This window comes from Humulus lupulus, chromosome 5 (genome assembly GCF_963169125.1).
Source record: "Humulus lupulus chromosome 5, drHumLupu1.1, whole genome shotgun sequence".
NCBI lineage: Eukaryota > Viridiplantae > Streptophyta > Magnoliopsida > Rosales > Cannabaceae > Humulus > Humulus lupulus.
In genome coordinates this window covers 212,812,890-212,830,109 of record NC_084797.1, presented here as the reverse complement: position 1 = coordinate 212,830,109, position 17,220 = coordinate 212,812,890, and the positions used below count along the sequence as shown (strand labels likewise).

Sequence of the window (17,220 nt, the reverse complement as noted above, 5' to 3'; positions counted from 1 at the left end):
GAATCCTTTTAAAAAATTCAAAACTTATTTTACTAAGTTTTTAAGTCTACCTTGTGTAGATTCCATTTCTTTGAGTAACCCCACCAAGTATCCCTCTGAGTTTCTGTCTACTTTCAAATAAGGCTAGATATGTTCCCATCTGGCTCAAGGTGAATGTGAATGTAAAGTGCATCAATTTCTTCTCAGATCGAGAAAAATGGATGTTTTGTTGAGTTGGAGTCCTTGGGTACCACTGTGATATGTAGATACCTGAATCCTCTTTGAGTTCAAATATGTGCTTCATCATGTAAAAGTCCTTTGTAATTTTTGGCAGTATGTTATCTTGCTGTATAATGCCACCTTGCAAATCTTCTCTTGTTTTGTCATTGGTTAAGTAGCAATGTTTTTTTTTTAGAATTTTTTTTTCATTATCTTTCTGTGGAGCAAGAGGATAGAAAATCATATACTTTAACATATTGGCATTAGGCTTTACATTTGTTTCACCATGCTATCATTTTGGTTTTCTCCTGGTCAACTAAAGCTGATCGACACAGTAGAGAATTTTTAAGCGATCTAAATGATGACCAAGTAAGTTCACATTCTGGTTTTCCTGTTAAGTAAGTAATGGCATCCATGTATTTGATTGGGATTCTCTCTCTTTTTCCTTTTTAAATCTTTTTTTTTACCCTATCAGCTAGAAGAACAACTGATTAGATCGAGCCAAAGGCTTGAAGAACTCAACAAAGAGGTTTGTCTTTCATTTTGATTTGAAGAAGAATCTTATGCTTGTACATTGTTTGCTTACAATTTCAAGAGGTTCCAATTATTTTCAGAAGTTTACTGATGACCATCAGAAGATATGTGGTAGTTTCCATAGTTTCTTTATTTGAGGGAGCTACCGTTCATTAAGGATTATGGATATAGACAAAAGGAAAGAACATGAGCCTAGCCACTTTCTTGGTGGAGTAAATGCACAGTCAAAACTTCACTGCTAAGAATTCAGTGGAAACACACGCACATTGTTATCTTTATCTCAGCTTTTTGTGTGGAGGAGAATCTAAGATTCATTACTTTTCAGATTCTGCAGATGGAAGATAAGTTAGAAGAGAAAGGAAAATCTGTTTTGCACTTACAGCAGAAGTCCAAGGTAAATTGTATTCTTCTTGCTTGAGTTATATAATTTTACTTTTTCGATAATTATTCTTTTCACCACTTCCGTTTTCACATTATCAGCAAGTGGCTTTCATTTCCCCGTAATATTTTGATGATTGATGCAGAAATTGGAAGACTCTTTGATTAATGCAAAGAAAACCTCATCATACAATAAGACACAGTTGAAGCTCCAAAGTCCTTGGAAGAATTCTCTGCGTTATTGGATAATTGTTCTAATGGTGACATTATGTTGATAATCAATCACATTCGAGTGAGCAATGCAATCAAGCTTGCAGCAGAAAATCGGAAGAAGATGCAAGTATGAGATTTTGTAACATAAATATCTTGATCTATTGTATATTTTGAAGAATTTTTGGCCCAAGTATATTGCTATTGCTGTCGTGGTATTTTCTTAGCGCTTACCTGTACTTCCGCACAATTTTCAGGTGTTTTATGGTGTGTTGCTGCAATATTTTGCTGTACTGGGAAATAAAAGGCCATTGAATATTGACTTATTGGATTTGTTGGTGAAGCCATTGATGGAAATGAGTGTGGAGATTCCTTACTTTGCTGCAATATGTGCTCGTCAAAGGATTTTGCGAACTCGAACACAATTTTGCGAGGTTATCAAGAACCCAGGTTGGTCATGTTGCTATTAGACGGTCTTAATTAATTTCTCTCAGAAAGTTGATCACTCAATGGTTGTGTAGCTGCTGTCTTATCACGTGATCTGATTTTCTTTGTCATTGCAGAAAACAGTTGTTGGCCTTCTTCAAAGACGCTAATTCTTTTGAGGCTTTGGTCTCTAATATTTCCCTGCTTGACTTCCGTCATGCGGTCATGACTCCAGCTATACTGCTGATGTGTGAATATCTTATGCGTTGCCCCATTGTGTCTGGTCGTGACATTGCATTTGGCTCTTTCATTTGCTCAATGCTTTTCTCTGTATGTTTTTTATTTTATATTTCAACTTCCTTTGTTAGTAATTAATGTCATACATATGGGAGAGCAAAGCTGGCGTTGTACTTTCTTCACTGCATTTCACAGTCTTGGTGCTTAAAGCAAATGCATTTAATTTATTAAATGAAGCGCTTCCTATTCTTATAACTATTCTTGTGACTTATGTACATATATCCCAACATTTTCCTTGTGTCATCAGCCAGTTATTTCATTTAGCAATTGCAAGCTCTATGTATTCAGCAAAAAAAAAAAAAAATTGCAGGCTCTATAATTAAGTAATTTATGATGCAGGTTGCTAAACAATCTAAGAAGTTCTGTCTTGAAGCAATTGGGTTTCTCCGAATGCTGCTGATGGCAGCAAAAGATGAAAAACCAATGTCAAATCAGGATACTCAAGAAAGATTCTTTTGTTATACGTTATGTATTTTATAGATGTATAGGCTAAATGTATTCCATATTGTGAGTAATATATGAATCTATGGTCGACTGCTAATATCATATGAATGTAATTCCAGTCCATGTCTAGTTTGTTTTGGCATTTAAATACCTTTTCATCCTGTTATATTTATTCACAGTACTATTATCTTATGGAGATAAAGGAGCTCAAGCCCCTGCTTTCTACACGTGGACATGTAAATGAGATCAATCCATTGAATTTCTTCAGTATATTGGACCTACCAGAGGACTCTCCCTTTTTTGACACCGACAGTTTTAGGTTAGTAATTGATAGAGTTTTCCAATTACTTCATATTTTGTGTTGGCTGTCCAGTTTCTAGCAACTTTGTATGGTGCTCTCAAAATTGCTCCATCAAGTGATGAATTGATTTGAGTGTCTTTTTTAAAGCATTGAAACATTAATATATTGACATGACTAGACAAGCTGATAACGTGTTACTCTGTTACATGACATTGGCTTATAATCATTGGCCAAGGCCAACGATGAGGTAAGAATTTAGTAGATAAGAAGATTGTGAAGAGGAGGAACTAGCCAATTAGGTGGTGCTGAAACCTCATGAACATAGATGGTACCAATGAACTGGGAAGAACTAGAAGACTTGGGGGAAAAAAATATCTCTTTTCATTTTATGCAAATGGTTGCTTTTGTTAATAATTTTGATTGATTGGTTCTTTCTTAAAAAAATTATTAAAAATCATGTTCTCTAAATAAACTTGATAGTATTTTAGAATTGATTTGTTATATTGCTCCTATTTTTAAAACCAAAATCTGCTATATAAAACCAAAATTGATTTGTTATATTGCTCCTATTTTTAAAACCAAAAAAGGGATTCTATATATATATATAGAATTGATTTGTTATATTGCTCCAAAAATAAAAAACTTTATGCTGATCCAGAAAAGTTAAAGCAACAAAAATATAAGAATTTTAATGTCTACTCTATTCAGGAATTGCAACCAGTAGTTGAATCTTCGTCTTAGTTTATAAATTACCTAACTAAATCTTTTAAATATTAACACAACTTTTTTCTTTTAGTACCATGTAATATATTTTCATTATTTCACATCTTTAATATTTATTATGGAAATCATATAATTTTTAAATATTTCTGTTTTAAATTGTTTTAAATTCAAACATATGTAGTGCAAAACATAATGTGCATTGCACGTACATTCTAACTAGTATATATATATAAGTTGAATATAGTTTTCGTGCATGCTAAACAAAGTATATATATTGTAGTTATCAGTCCCTTTAAGTTGATTAATCTCTTAGACAGCTCTCTAGGCCATTTTCATTGGATTATGACCAAAGAGACAATTGAAACTTAATGCTCAGCTGCAACTATGTGTTTTCATCTATACATGCCAGATTATTTCAGTGTTCGATTTCGATTTCATCGTTGACAATTAAATTAATCCTACACACATACATATATATACATATTATTTAGTTTCACCTCCTTTTATTATTATTAATTGTATTTTTCTTAACCATGCATATATGTAACCCACAGTGTAAGCTTTTGTACCCTGTTATTCTAGCTAGCTAGTTATAATGTTATTTCTTGCTAATATACTGAATAATATAAGAGTGTGTGTCTATCAATATATAGGAGTAGATTTTGCATCCCGTCCACCCCATAACTGTTAGATCAATGGTTGAGTTAATCCAATGATTATTAATCATTGGAACTCCTCAAAGTTCATCAAATTAAATTTAGAGTACATGCAGTGCATTCTCTGTTTCTTTCCTTTCCTTTTTTGTTTTTGTTTAATTTTTTTTTTTGGCTAAGATTCTTTTTTGATCTGATTACTATAAAGATATATATATCTAAAATGGTATGCATGATGATACAACTTTGATGTATTGATGCTTGTCAGTTTGTGCTTGCCCTACCAGGAGTATAATATTAATATAGCATATTTAAGAGAGATAATTAGAATTTTGGTGAAGGTGGGGGAAATGATAATAATATATATGATATTGGTCAAGAAATATATCAATCCATATACAAAATAAAAGTATAGTTGAGACATAGTTTTCATATGGAGCGGCCAGACTAGGCCGCTACCCATTGTTCTACAACTTAAAAACTATACAAAGATTCTTAATTGGTGTAACACATCAACTTCCTCAATAGTACTTTCAAATTCCACATCTTTTTCAATTAAGTTTTCCTAATGAGCTCCTCGTGTTTCACACTATCCATATGTGTGCCCTATATATATTATAGTTTATAATAATATTTTTCTGTATATATATATATATAGATATATTGATTGATCAATTCAAATAACTTAAAAGCAATCAATAAGACAAAAATCTTCCACTTGTTAACATTTTATTATTAAATTTAAGATCATTCATCCCTATCAAATTATTTTACTTGGTAAAATATTTTGAATTATTGTATACGGATAGAGAAGCTTCTGTTTGACCCCTATACATTTCATTCAGAAAATGAGAAAATCATTTGTCCCATGGTAATAAGCAAATAAGTAACTAAGTCAATCTATCACTCGTTTAGTACCTGCATCTACCCTTAGCTGTCATAATTGCATTTTTTTTTTCCTTTTACAACAGTAATAAAAAAATTGATTGGATATTAGACCTATTTTGTTATAAATTTTGATTAACATCGCAAGTATAGATAGCTAGGTTTATATAATATGCATATCATCCTTAGATCTAATCCATTATATTGAAAATTTTCTATTTAAAGCAATTATTCATCACCTGGCAAGCGATGTGTCGTCATCATGCGGGCGATTATCAGGTACATTTGCTGGCAGTAGTATTATTATTCTTTTATTCTTTTTAATATTATACATGTGTATTTTAGAGGAGTTTGAATATCTTAAATATTCATCCATAGTGAAGTAGGTTCTGGGATTATAATTGTGTGCTGCGGTGATAACGGAAGGTTGAAAACTTGCATGTATTAGTGAAGTAGGTTTTGAAAATTTTGTGTGCTGCCGTGATATATGGATGAAAACATGTGTGTTATTTGATTTGTTTGTGTTGATTGTGATAGATGGCTAAGCTAGTAAATTAGGGTATTTGCTGTCCGATTTTCTGTTTGATTTACTTTTATACTTTAATGTTTTCTCTTCAAAATTTTAATGACAATACTCCTATAAATGATATTGCAATGAATATGTTGTCACACTTGGACTGATACATTGGTAGCAAGCAATGTTTAAAATACCGCTAATACGCCTCAAGGCGTTTTGTTTTTGTGAGTGGCGTACGCCTCACATATTTAATTAAAAAAAATAATTTTATAACATTTAAAGATATAAAGTAAGATCAATGTGTCTTATAAAACTCAAACATAGAGTAAGAAATGTCATAAAACTCAAACATACCATAAAATGTATCATAAAACTCAAACATATCATAAAATGTATATTTTGATCTTGTAATTTTTAGATTTGGAACATACTGAGTTCTATTTCTGCCTGTTGATTCTGTCTGAACTATGTTGTAATTATACAGGAAATTATGAATGAATATAGTGGTTGAAAATAGATAAATGAAAAAATTCTCATATTCTACATGGGACGTCGGTCTCCACAAAACTGTTGTCTTATGTATTGCGGGAGACGATGCTTGCGCATAAATTGTCATCTCATGTACTGCAGGAGGATGACGCTTGAGTAGGAACTGTTGTCTGATTTACTGCAGTTGATGACGCTTGCACATAAATTGTCGTCTCATGTACCACAAGAGACAACGCTTGTATAGGAATCATCGTCTCATTTACGACAAGAGATGGCGCTTTTATTTAAACCGTCATGTCATGATTTACATGGCATGACATTGCATGGGATGATGGTATTAGAACCGACGTACGAGAGTCCATACGACGGTTTAAAACCATCGTCCCATGTCAATTTTGTAGTAGTGTAACAAGCACAAAATGTTACAAAAGAATCTATAATAACGTTTTTTATAACACTTAAATAATGATATGAAATAAGCATAATGTTTGACTATTGAATAAATATAACAAGCAAAAAATGTTATAAAAGAATCTATAATGATAATATCATGAAATAAGCATAATATTCGACTCTTGACAAAATATTTATAAGCTTGATAAATAGATATTGTATGTATTTTGTAACAAAGAAAAACTGTTATGGAATAGTTAATTATAACACTATTGATAACACTTGAAAATTATTAAAAAAAACTCCAGACTTTTATTAACATGGGCTATATTAGCATTGGGTAAAGTGTAATAAACTGTTTTTGATAGCATTTTTTCAGAGTTATCTATAATATCATCTTTTAAACAATATTTATTTTTATAAAATAATTGGACATAATATTTTAACTTTACTACAATTGTACCACTCTAATTAATTTACCTAACTCACATTTTTATTTATGGGAGAATGAAAATTAGAAAAAAAAAATAATGTCAAGTATTTTAAAAAAAATAAGCACAATACATATTTAGAAGATTTTTTTGGCAATATTTAGAAGCTTTTTTCAATACGCAACAAAACAAATGCTTAAATTACTAAGCAAAAATTAGTATTATGATTTAACATTATAATTACGCATTTATTATTATTTCTTTTTATTAAAAATTTAATATATTATTTTGGATAATAGACGATTAAATAATTATAGTTTTTTTTTTAAAAACAAAAAGATAAATTGAATGTCAAATTATAACATCATTTGGGAAATATAAAATATAAAATATAAAGTAAAATCCACTTCAAAGAATATTTATAGTCTTCTAAAATCTAAACTAAAATAAAAAATAATTCAAGTTAGTTATTTCTAATTTGTAAATTATTTTTTATTTAATTTTTAGTAGTGATTGATACTTGGAAGTATATATATTTTCTTAACTATTTTTCTAAAATTTTATTGTTAAAAAATATTCCTCGTAAATAAATTTTAGTAATATAAATACAAAAATAAATTGTTAATGAATAAAGCATATTGTGCTTATTTATTTGATTTTTTAATTATTGTTCTCCTGTAAATAAAAAAAGAATGCTGTTATTTGACACGTTAAGGTGCCCAACACCATATGAGGTGACATTATATGATTGATTAGAGATTCCCCATAATACTTATTAAATTCAAACAAGTGAGATCTGATATTGGATTGCACTAATAACAGTATATCACCTACTTGTGGTGTTGGACAACAATAGTGCTCCTTAGCAATTCTCATAAAAAAAAAGTGAGTTGAGCAATTTAATTATAGTAGCATAATTGTAATAAAGTTAAAAAATTATGACTAATTATTTTATAAAAATAAATCTTACTTTAAACATGACATATGTTATCAAATTATAAGGAGAGTGCAAAAGAGAACAAGGCTAGAAAGTCTCCTTAGCACCCCAAATTAATACAAACACTAATATGACCTATATTATTATTATATACCGAGAATTACCAATATGTTATATGTATATATATCAAGTAATAAAATGTGAAGGAAAAATAAGAAAAATGCTACATTATTTTACTATTATAACACCAATCGAAAAAGTCCAAGTAAAGAAAATATAACCGACGCTACTATAGAATTGGGCTTTCTCCACGGGTTTTTTTTCTTAATACACTGTAATTTTTGGGAACAATGAGAACCGCAGTATAATCGGCCACAGAGAAAAGTCCACGAAAAACCATAGTGAAGCCCTTTTTTTTATATAATTTTTTAATTTTTTTTCATATATATAATTATTATTTATTTCAAATAAAATATTTTGTTTAATACCAATAGAATTATAATAATAATACTATATTCAATACCAAATTATATTTAAATTTTTTAATATACAATACCTTATTTTATGTTATTATTATATAACTAAATTTTATAAATTATTATCTAAATAAACATAATGTATAAATTAAAACTAAAAAAAAATATGCATATATCACTACTAATTAAAAAATTTCATTTATATATACAAAAGTAATTTGGTATATATACATAAGAAAAATTAAGAACATGCGAATCAAGTTACCCATACGAAAAATTAGACTTGATAAATAAATGACATCAATCATGCTAACGAGTCGATTTGTAGTGGAAGTAGGTCATCCTTGACACTGAATATCTTTTTGTCAAACCACAACAAAATTGACAAGTAAATATAGATTAGATAATTAAGTACTATATATAGTTTGTCTTAAAAAAAACTATAAAAAATAACATACTTTCTTTTTGAGAACATCTGCTGGATTTGGTGCATTTACAAGATCATAAATGTATCTTAGTAAATAAAAACCACATTCATGACTTTCAGGTTGTCTTGGACAAGAACCTCTCATCAAATTTATAAACTATCCAATGTATTCATTTCCCAAACATTGTGCATATGCTCTACAAAAATTAAAAATAATTATCTATATATTATATTCTCAACACTAAAAAATTAACTTTGAATATATTAAAACTGAAAAACTTACTTTTTCAGAACCTTCTATATTACTTTTCCATAACCTATAAAACATGTTCAATCAATATATTAATATTAAAAAAAATTGAGCAGAGTTTCGTCTATTTCTATAGCATATCCCAAAATACAAGTACATATAATTTGATTCAAACAAACACAACAATCAACATGCATAATTTCGTCCATAAACCACCGCAACACATATAATTCGTAGAATCTACTTCACTAATGTAACGTCCCAAATTCCATAATATGACTTAGTGCCTTGATTAGGGGGTCAGGAAGGAAATAACTGATTTATTGTATTATTATGTGATAATATGCATGATTATGTGAGTTATATGACTGAATTGGCATGCAGGTGGACCCGTTTCTTATTAGAAGGACATTTTAGTAATTTTGGCCTGTTAAGGGCATAATGGTGTATATGTGCATATATGTGATATACGTGTGAGACCACATTATTATGTGGTTATATTTGAGTTACTTGGCACGAGACGATCCTAGGGAACAAGTTAGCGGTTTAGTCATAACGGAGTCAAATATCGGGCTTGAGGTGAGCCTAGGAATGTGGTAGCTTAGTATATTACCGGGATTGATCGGGTAATGGGAGATTATTTGAGGATATTGAAAGTAACGGGAGTTGTAAGACGTTAATTATGATTAACGGGGTGTGTGGCAAATGACAAAGCTTCCCTTGATGGGCTTTGAGAGAGAGAGATAGAGAGTTGGCCCTAGCGGCATTTAGGTATTTTGGGAAAAAAAGTAGTGACTTAGTCACTCTTTCCCTTGGCTGAAGGAAGCAAAAACAGAACACTCTAGCTCCATCTCTCTCCCTCTCAATTGTTCTCCTCCTCCTCTTTCTCTTTTGATTTGATTTTTGGAGAAAAGTAAAGAATCATGGAGGCTAAGGCTTGGGAGTTGAAAACTAGAGGTTTAGGAGTGATTAGTTGCAGCTAAGGGGATCGAATTCACAGCTGAGGTAAAGATTGTAACTCTTTCTTTAATTGTCTTTTTGCTTTGGTTTTGTTGTTCTTGAGCTTGAAAGTTTAAGCTTTTGGATTTAAGTTTTTGGTGGTGTTTTGAGTGTGTTAAGTCTTGGGTTTTGCTGCTGGATTAGTGTTAATGTCGTGCTAGGATTGTTTGGAAAGGGTTTTGGTGAGTTTTTGGCTGAGGAAAAAGGGGAATTTTTGGTTCGTAGGGTCACGTCGTGGTCCGTGTGAACCCAAAGCCCAGGAGGGGGCTCTGTTTTGGAGGGGTGCTGTGACTCTAAGGGGTAAGTCGCGACCCGTGTCCTGGTTCCAGACAGGGGGCTTTCTGTTTGAGAGACGCGCCACGACCCTTAAGGTCAAGTCGCGGCCCACCTGGGTAGCTTTAGCCATACTAAGTTTTAATGCCGAGAATTCATACCGAAGGGCTCGTGATCGATTCTACTACCCGGTTTAGTAGAATTTGAAGTCCCTAGGCTAGGACTTCGTTCAGAAGCCTTTATTTGCTCATTATTGATGGGATTCTATATTTGGTTATGACTAGGTTACTGCTAGGGGCTTAGGATCAAAATCGTTCTCGAGGGTCATTCTTATTTTACATTATACTCGGACCTCAGGTAAGAAAACTGTACCCAATACGTGATGTACATGTTTAGGTCTTGGCCCGAATGTTGAATATAGTCTTGATTAGGCGTGGGCCCCTGTAGATGTGCATGATTATGATTATGAAGTTGAATAAGTGATTAAGCATGTTGAATGCTCTGTATATGGATATTTATATGTTGAATAATTGCTAGCATTATATAATTGAGAAAGGCTTGACTTATGAGTCAATGACGCGCAATAGCGTTGGTCGAAAAGAATTGACTTATAAGTCAAGGGCGACAATAGCTCTGAGTGCTGGTCAAAAAGCATTGACTTATGAGTCAAGGGCGGCAATAGCGCGCTGAGCGCTGGTCGTTTTGATTAGATCTAATCAAGAGCGCATCATATGCTTGTCCAACCCAATGGTCGTGGAAAAATTAAGCGCCAGGTAGGCTGGCCTAGCTCCAAGGCTGCTTATACAGAGGATAGGGTAATGGGCCCCGGGGTGACTTATTAGTCCCATATCCTAGGGCGCTTATCCTCAGAATGATTTTTTATTCATGTTACTTGGGCAACGGACCCCGATATGATTCACTAATCATTTAATTAGGGTAGCTTGCCCCATATGACGTTGTAGTCATTTATTTGAATGGTGTGCATGCATGAGTATGGTTATTACTGCTAGGCATGCTTATTATGATTTGGTAATGTGTTAATAATTGCTTATGAGCATGTTTGAGTTTTCTTGCTGGGCATTGGCTCACGGGTGCTATGCGGTGCAGGTAAGGGGAAAGGGAAGCTGGACCAACCATGAGTTGGGGAGCTTCGGTGGCGACGTGTACATATGCAACCGCTTGACCACCACGACCAAGGTTGTTCAGAGGAACTAGGGTTAAACCATATTTTTGCTGCTTAGGTCGGCGAGTTGTAACTTTTGATGTTGAAATTACCCTTTTGTAACTGTAAACAACTTTGTGAACGTTTATTATGGGATCCCATGCACAACTTAATGTTTTTTTAATGAAATATCTATTCATTTTAACCGAAATTTTTAACCCTCGAACGTTAATCACATTTAGTTGCACGTTTATGGCCAAATGACTCGTTTAGCAAGTTTAGCACTATTTAAAATGTTAAATTATTTTATAATATAATGTTTTAGATTAAATAAATGTGACAAAGAGTGTCACATATTGTAATATATAATTGAGAGTTACATTATTTAGATATATGTGAAATATCCAAATATGTAACATATTTGGTGTAGTTTGGTAAGTGGTGATTTGCATGGTAAGCTCAGCATTAAAGCCGTTTTTGAGTCCGGTAAACTTATTCTTACCAAATCAAATGTATTTTTGGGAAATGGGTACTCTTGTGAGGGTATGGTTAAATTGTGCACCAATGATGTAACTTTCAATGTTATCAATAAAAATGCTAATTCCGCCTATATAGTTGAGTATGATTCTTTATTTTTGTGGCATCTTAGACTATCTCATATAGGTTTTTCAACCATGAAAAGAGTAGTAAAATGTGGTATGATTGCATGCAATATTAAAAACTATGGTAAATGTGAAACATGTGTTAAGGAAAAAATGATTAAGAAACCATTTCCTAGTGTAGAAAGATCATCTAATTTACTAGATTTAATCCATAGTGATCTTTGTGAATTAAATGGTGTTTTAACTAGAGGTGGTAAAATGTATTTTCTTACTTTTATAGATGATTTTAGTAGATATACCTATCTGTTTCTTTTAAAACATAAAGATGAAACTTTTTTTTTGATCGAAAAAGAGAATATTAATAACACAGAAACAAAATACAACTGCCAGTTCTGAAACAAAACCAAACTAACAACACTAAAAAAACAGAGACTAAAAGCAAGTCAAATCATAAACTCCTAACCAACTTAGGAATTGCTCTATTCTTAACCATACACTTTTGACTCAAACAACCAAAAAATCTAGCTTTCAAACTCAATTTTATCATATTAACTAAATAAAGAGGAGCGCTGGAGCAATAAGAAAAATAATATGAATTTCTGTTGCACCAGATGCCATATACCGCAGTAGCCAAGGAAGCAACAATAATGTGGTGCACAAGATTTATGGGCTTCCCTTCTAACCACAGCTTCAAATGAACAAATGTCTTGGGCCAAATGGCAGAGCCTAACCAACCTTTAGTCAGCTCCCAAACCTGATGAGAAAAGCTACAGTAAAAAAACAAGTGTTGATGAGATTCCTCAGCTCTCTCACAAACTGGACAAAGGCTAGAGTTCACTGAAATCTAGCACTTGATCAGATTATCTCTAGTGAGTAAGTGGCCAAGAATCGACTACTAGAGAATGAAACGATGCTTCGACACTGTGAATCTACTCCAAACTGCCTTAACAAACTCCACTAGAGCTCTTTAAAGCCAGTTTAGATAAAGAGACTTCAAATTCAATTTGCCATGCACTACCGAGTTCAATACCTTAGCTTCAGAAAATTCCTCTCTCAAATAGCAAAGCTTGCGCCAGTACCAGCTCACATCAGGTTTCAGCTAATAAGACCAAAAGGATTGACCTCTAAGATAAATGGAATCAATCCACTTCACCAATAAAACATCTTGCTTCGAAGACACAGCCCAAATGAACTTGGCCAGTAAAACTTTGTTCCAATTAGAACCCTCTTTAAAACCCAAACCACCTAATGATTTAGGGAGACAAACTTGAGACCAAGAGGAGCAATAAAACTTACTACGATGGCCATTGGCACCCCATAAAAAATTACGACAAATCCTATCAATTTCTTGAATAACACTAATAGGAAGCATAAAAATTTGCATCCAATAGTTTCGAATACCCAGTAAAACCGAGAAAATCAAATGAGTTCTCCCTGCAAAGGATAAGTGTCTACTCGCCCAAACATGGAGTCTAGCTTGCACCTTCTTGATAATCTCACTACAATCAGCAACTTGCCATCTAGTGGGTTTCAGATTAACTCCCAGATATTTCAAGGGAAATTGCCCTTCTTCAATCACAATTGAACTCAGAATGTTATTCTTAACATCAGCCGCCACACCCCCAAAGTAAATGTGAGATTTGGTCAGGTTAGCAGACAGCCCTGAACTCTGACTAAATCTCAAAAAACCCTCCATTAGAAGTTTAACAGATTTGAAGGTTCCCTTACAGAATAGGATCAAATCATCTGCAAAGCAGAGATTAACAAGCTGAAGATTCTTACACATAGGATGAAACCGAAACTCTCTATGTTGAGTAATTTGGTTCAGGAGCCTTGTAAGATTTCCATTACCAACACAAAGAGAAAAGGAGAAATAGGATCTCCTTACCTTAAGCCTTTCCTCCCTGCAAAGCTACCTTGTAATCTCCCATTCATCATTAAAGAATAAGAAGTATCAGTCAAGCAAATCATGATCCACTGAATAAACTTACTAGGAAGACAGAAAGCAGCCAATATATCCTCCAAAAAAACCCAATTTATTGAATCATAAGCCTTGCTCAAATCGATTTTAATCAAACACCTAGGTTCCTAGTATATCCATGAATTAAGTCTTGAAGGATTAATATATTATGAGCTAGCTGTCTATTCTTGATAAAGACTCTTTGATTTTGGTGAATCAGCATAGGAAGCACTTTAGCCAACTTGAAACAAAGCATCTTTAATATGCATTTATAAAGCGTATTGCAGCAAGCTATAGGTCTATAATCAACAGCTGAAACAGGAGAAACAACCTTAGGGATTAAGGACAAAATGGTGCTATTCAACTCTGCCGGAATCTCTCCATGCTCAAAGAATTGCAATATCGCCTTAGAGATGTCATCCCCTAAATCTTTCCAAAGAGCTTTATAAAAACTAGAACCAAAGCCATCTGGACCCGGGCTCTTGATCGAAGAAATACTAAATAACGCCCTCTTAACATCCTTCTTAGAAAAAGGCTGGATCAAATTCAGTTGCTGCTCTAAGTTTAGAACATACCCTTGCTGGATACAAGACTTGTTTGCCCGACTGGTTGCTGAGCTTCCCTTGCCAAGAAAACCTTTGAAATGATTGAAGAAATGAGCAACCACTTCTTCATTATTATCAATCATCAGACCCTCTTCATTCAAAAAATAAGTAATGCGGTTCCTAATCCTCCTATGCTTAAGACTAGCATGAAAATAAGCAGTGTTTTCATCTCCAAAACGGAGCCAATTAATTTTGCTCTTTTGACGAAGAAAGCTCTCATACATTTTAGACTTACTAACAAAATCATCATGAGCCTCTTGCTCTTCCTGCTGTAGAACTCTCGACTCAGGATATTGCTGTAATAAAAGCTGGGCCTTCTCATAATTCACCTTAGCAGCTACATACAGCTGAACAACGTCCTCAATTTTCTTCTGATTAAACTTAGATAACGTAGGTTTAAGCCTCCTTAATTTCTGAGTAATCTGAAATAACCCAATACCACCAGTCTTTTTAGTCCAAATACTAAGAACTTCATTCCTAAAATCCTTCTGCTTAGTCCACATATTAAAAAACCTGAAGGGTCTGACCCCTGAAATATGAAACTGGACAGTTTTGATAATGCAAAAACATTGATCAGAAATAGTGTCCCAATTAATTCGAACTTCAAAATCGGGAAGAGCATCTATCCACTTTTCATTGACAAAACATCTGTCCAATTTAGAGAAAATTCTAGATCCCTCCTTTTGCTTGTTAGACCAGGTGAAATGAGAGCCATTCGAATGAATCTCAGACAACATAACATTAGCCCTCTAAAGACTACTATCCTCCACTTCCAATTCAGTAACTGGTCTACCCCCTATGCGGTCATCAAACTAAAACACTGCATTAAAGTCCCCAACCACCAACCAAGGCAGATCAACCTACTGAGAACCAGCTAAAAGAGCCCAAAGGCCTTTCCTTTCCTCCATCGTGTTCCTACCATAAATGAACGACAAACAAATTTTTTTACAGATACCTTTGATCTTCACCTCACAGATAATAAGTTGATCTTGAGACTGAGTTACTGTAACTGAAATCACATCCTCTTTCAAAACTAACATTATTCTTCCCTCCACTGCCATATCACGATACCAATTCCAACCCAAAAATACATTGCTCATCATCTCCTCTATCTTATTCCTTTTCAGTTTAGTTTCAAGAAATGCCCCCAGACCTATTTTATTAACAGTACAAAATTCCAACAAGGACCTTTTCTTATTCCTATTATTCAAGCCTCTTATATTCCAACTCAGAATATTACACCCTTCCATTGGTTTCCAAATTCTCTGTATTACTCTTCTGCAATATCTCTGCCTGTTTCTCCTGTAAGAGACTATATTTGTTTGCTTTCAATGTCATGGCTCTTGGAAGAATTTGCTTTGACCCTCCCACTTTTTTAGGGGTAGACCAATGCATCTCCTGACCTATTATAAAAGAGCCCAACTCCTCATCTGTAGTATCCTTATGTGATGTCCCACCCTGCTTATCACCCATATCAGGTGGCTGCTCTCCCTTGCACTCCTGCTGCATTACCTTACCAACACTCAGATTAGAATGTTCCTTTAAACCAGTCACAACTCTTATTTCACCCCTTTCAGTAGAACCCTCTGGCTTTCCATTGATCAGACCCGCTACTTTCTGTTTTGGTTTCCAAACAATCTCTTGAGTGAATTTACAACTAGTAGTTGTATGGCCTAAATTTTTACAACACGAGCAGTGGGTAGGAAGCCATTCATATTCTATAGCTTGTTCCATCAATTGACTACATTCATTGATAAAGTTTATGCATTGAGGAACTTAATCTAAAATCTCAACATCTACAAGAACTCTAGCAAATTTCACCATAGACTTCTCCCTAGTTACTTTGTCCACCATCATAGGCTTAACAATAGTGCTAACCAAAGCACTCAAACTTTTCAGACCCCAATATTGAAGTCCCAGATCTGGAAATCTAATCCAAACCGGTACAGATTTTACCAATAAGCACAAAGTAAAAAAAGAGGTGTGCGACTGGTTCTCTCTCTCCCGATGGTGCGGCGTAAGAGAACTACTCAGAAGCCAGTGCTCAGATCTTCTTCGATTGAAAGGAGTTCAATCAAGTCTACACATGATAGAGTGGTGGTTGAAGATGAAGGGAGGGACGATCCCCCAGAGGAGGTTTTCGCTGATACGGTTACTGATTTTTCAGAGGTTGGGGAGGTCCTTTCTCGGGCGGCTTGTGATGGTTCTAAGTCTGGGAACCCGTTGGGGCCTAGGTTAGGGGCAAACGAAAAATGAGGCGAAGGATTTCTAGGAATTGGCTAAGGAGAAGTGGGCAAACTTTCAGGAATCATTTGCTTCTCATGGTGGTGCTCGACTCAATTACGAGGAACCTTGGTCAGAGATGGGAAATTAATAGCTCAAGTGGATAGGGAGGAGATAGAGGCGGAAGCTTCTTTCTGGCAATTAGCTATGGTATGTGTTGTTTTAGGTGCTAATCCCCCTTTAGCTGTGTTTGAAGGCTTCATTAATCATCTTTGGGGTAAGCTAGGGATAGAGAGAATTGCTCTTATGAATGCAGGTCACACTTTAGTGAAATTTCGGGATGAAGCTACCAGGGATATGGTGTTGGAATCTGGTGTGGTTCATTTTGACAGGAAACTGGTTTTACTGAGGCCTTGGTCGACAAATC

General features: G+C 33.9%; 2 protein-coding genes and 1 long non-coding RNA gene across 3 annotated transcripts; 2 read left to right on the top strand and 1 right to left on the bottom strand.

The window, feature by feature from the left end:
- Window positions 1–451: 451 nt before the first annotated feature.
- On the top strand, window positions 452–1,312 carry LOC133833961 (uncharacterized). The gene is made up of 3 exons (XR_009893232.1): window positions 452–567; window positions 674–727; window positions 1,058–1,312. It is a non-coding gene; the product is annotated as an uncharacterized LOC133833961 (long non-coding RNA).
- A 13-nt stretch (window positions 1,313–1,325) lies between these two features.
- LOC133833960 (uncharacterized) lies at window positions 1,326–2,555 on the top strand. Its single transcript, XM_062263529.1, has 4 exons — window positions 1,326–1,450; window positions 1,578–1,770; window positions 1,884–2,076; window positions 2,383–2,555. Exons 2-4 carry the CDS (start codon window positions 1,709–1,711, stop codon window positions 2,521–2,523), a joined length of 396 nt encoding a protein of 131 aa, XP_062119513.1. The 5' UTR covers window positions 1,326–1,450; window positions 1,578–1,708; the 3' UTR covers window positions 2,524–2,555.
- A 9,858-nt stretch (window positions 2,556–12,413) lies between these two features.
- LOC133779933 (uncharacterized) lies at window positions 12,414–15,307 on the bottom strand. Its single transcript, XM_062219829.1, has 6 exons — window positions 14,198–15,307; window positions 13,922–14,093; window positions 13,159–13,751; window positions 13,036–13,104; window positions 12,628–12,759; window positions 12,414–12,422 (listed from the first exon to the last, which is right to left on the bottom strand). The coding sequence occupies exons 1-6, from the start codon at window positions 15,305–15,307 to the stop codon at window positions 12,414–12,416; spliced, it is 2,085 nt and encodes a 694-aa protein (XP_062075813.1).
- Window positions 15,308–17,220: the final 1,913 nt, after the last annotated feature.

Coding starts and splice junctions, on each gene's coding strand:
- LOC133779933 (XM_062219829.1), bottom strand. CDS start 15,307: ATGTTGTCTGAGATTCATTCGAATGGCTCTCATTTCACCTGGTCTAAC. Junction 14,094..14,197: donor TTTGTTTCAAGTTGGCTAAA/GTGCTTCCTATG, acceptor TGGATATACTAG/GAACCTAGGTGTTTGATTAA. Junction 13,752..13,921: donor GATGAATGGGAGATTACAAG/GTAGCTTTGCAG, acceptor TCTGCTTTGCAG/ATGATTTGATCCTATTCTGT.
- LOC133833960 (XM_062263529.1), top strand. CDS start 1,709: ATGTGCTCGTCAAAGGATTTTGCGAACTCGAACACAATTTTGCGAGGT. Junction 1,771..1,883: donor CGAGGTTATCAAGAACCCAG/GTTGGTCATGTT, acceptor TTGTCATTGCAG/AAAACAGTTGTTGGCCTTCT. Junction 2,077..2,382: donor TTTGCTCAATGCTTTTCTCT/GTATGTTTTTTA, acceptor TTTATGATGCAG/GTTGCTAAACAATCTAAGAA.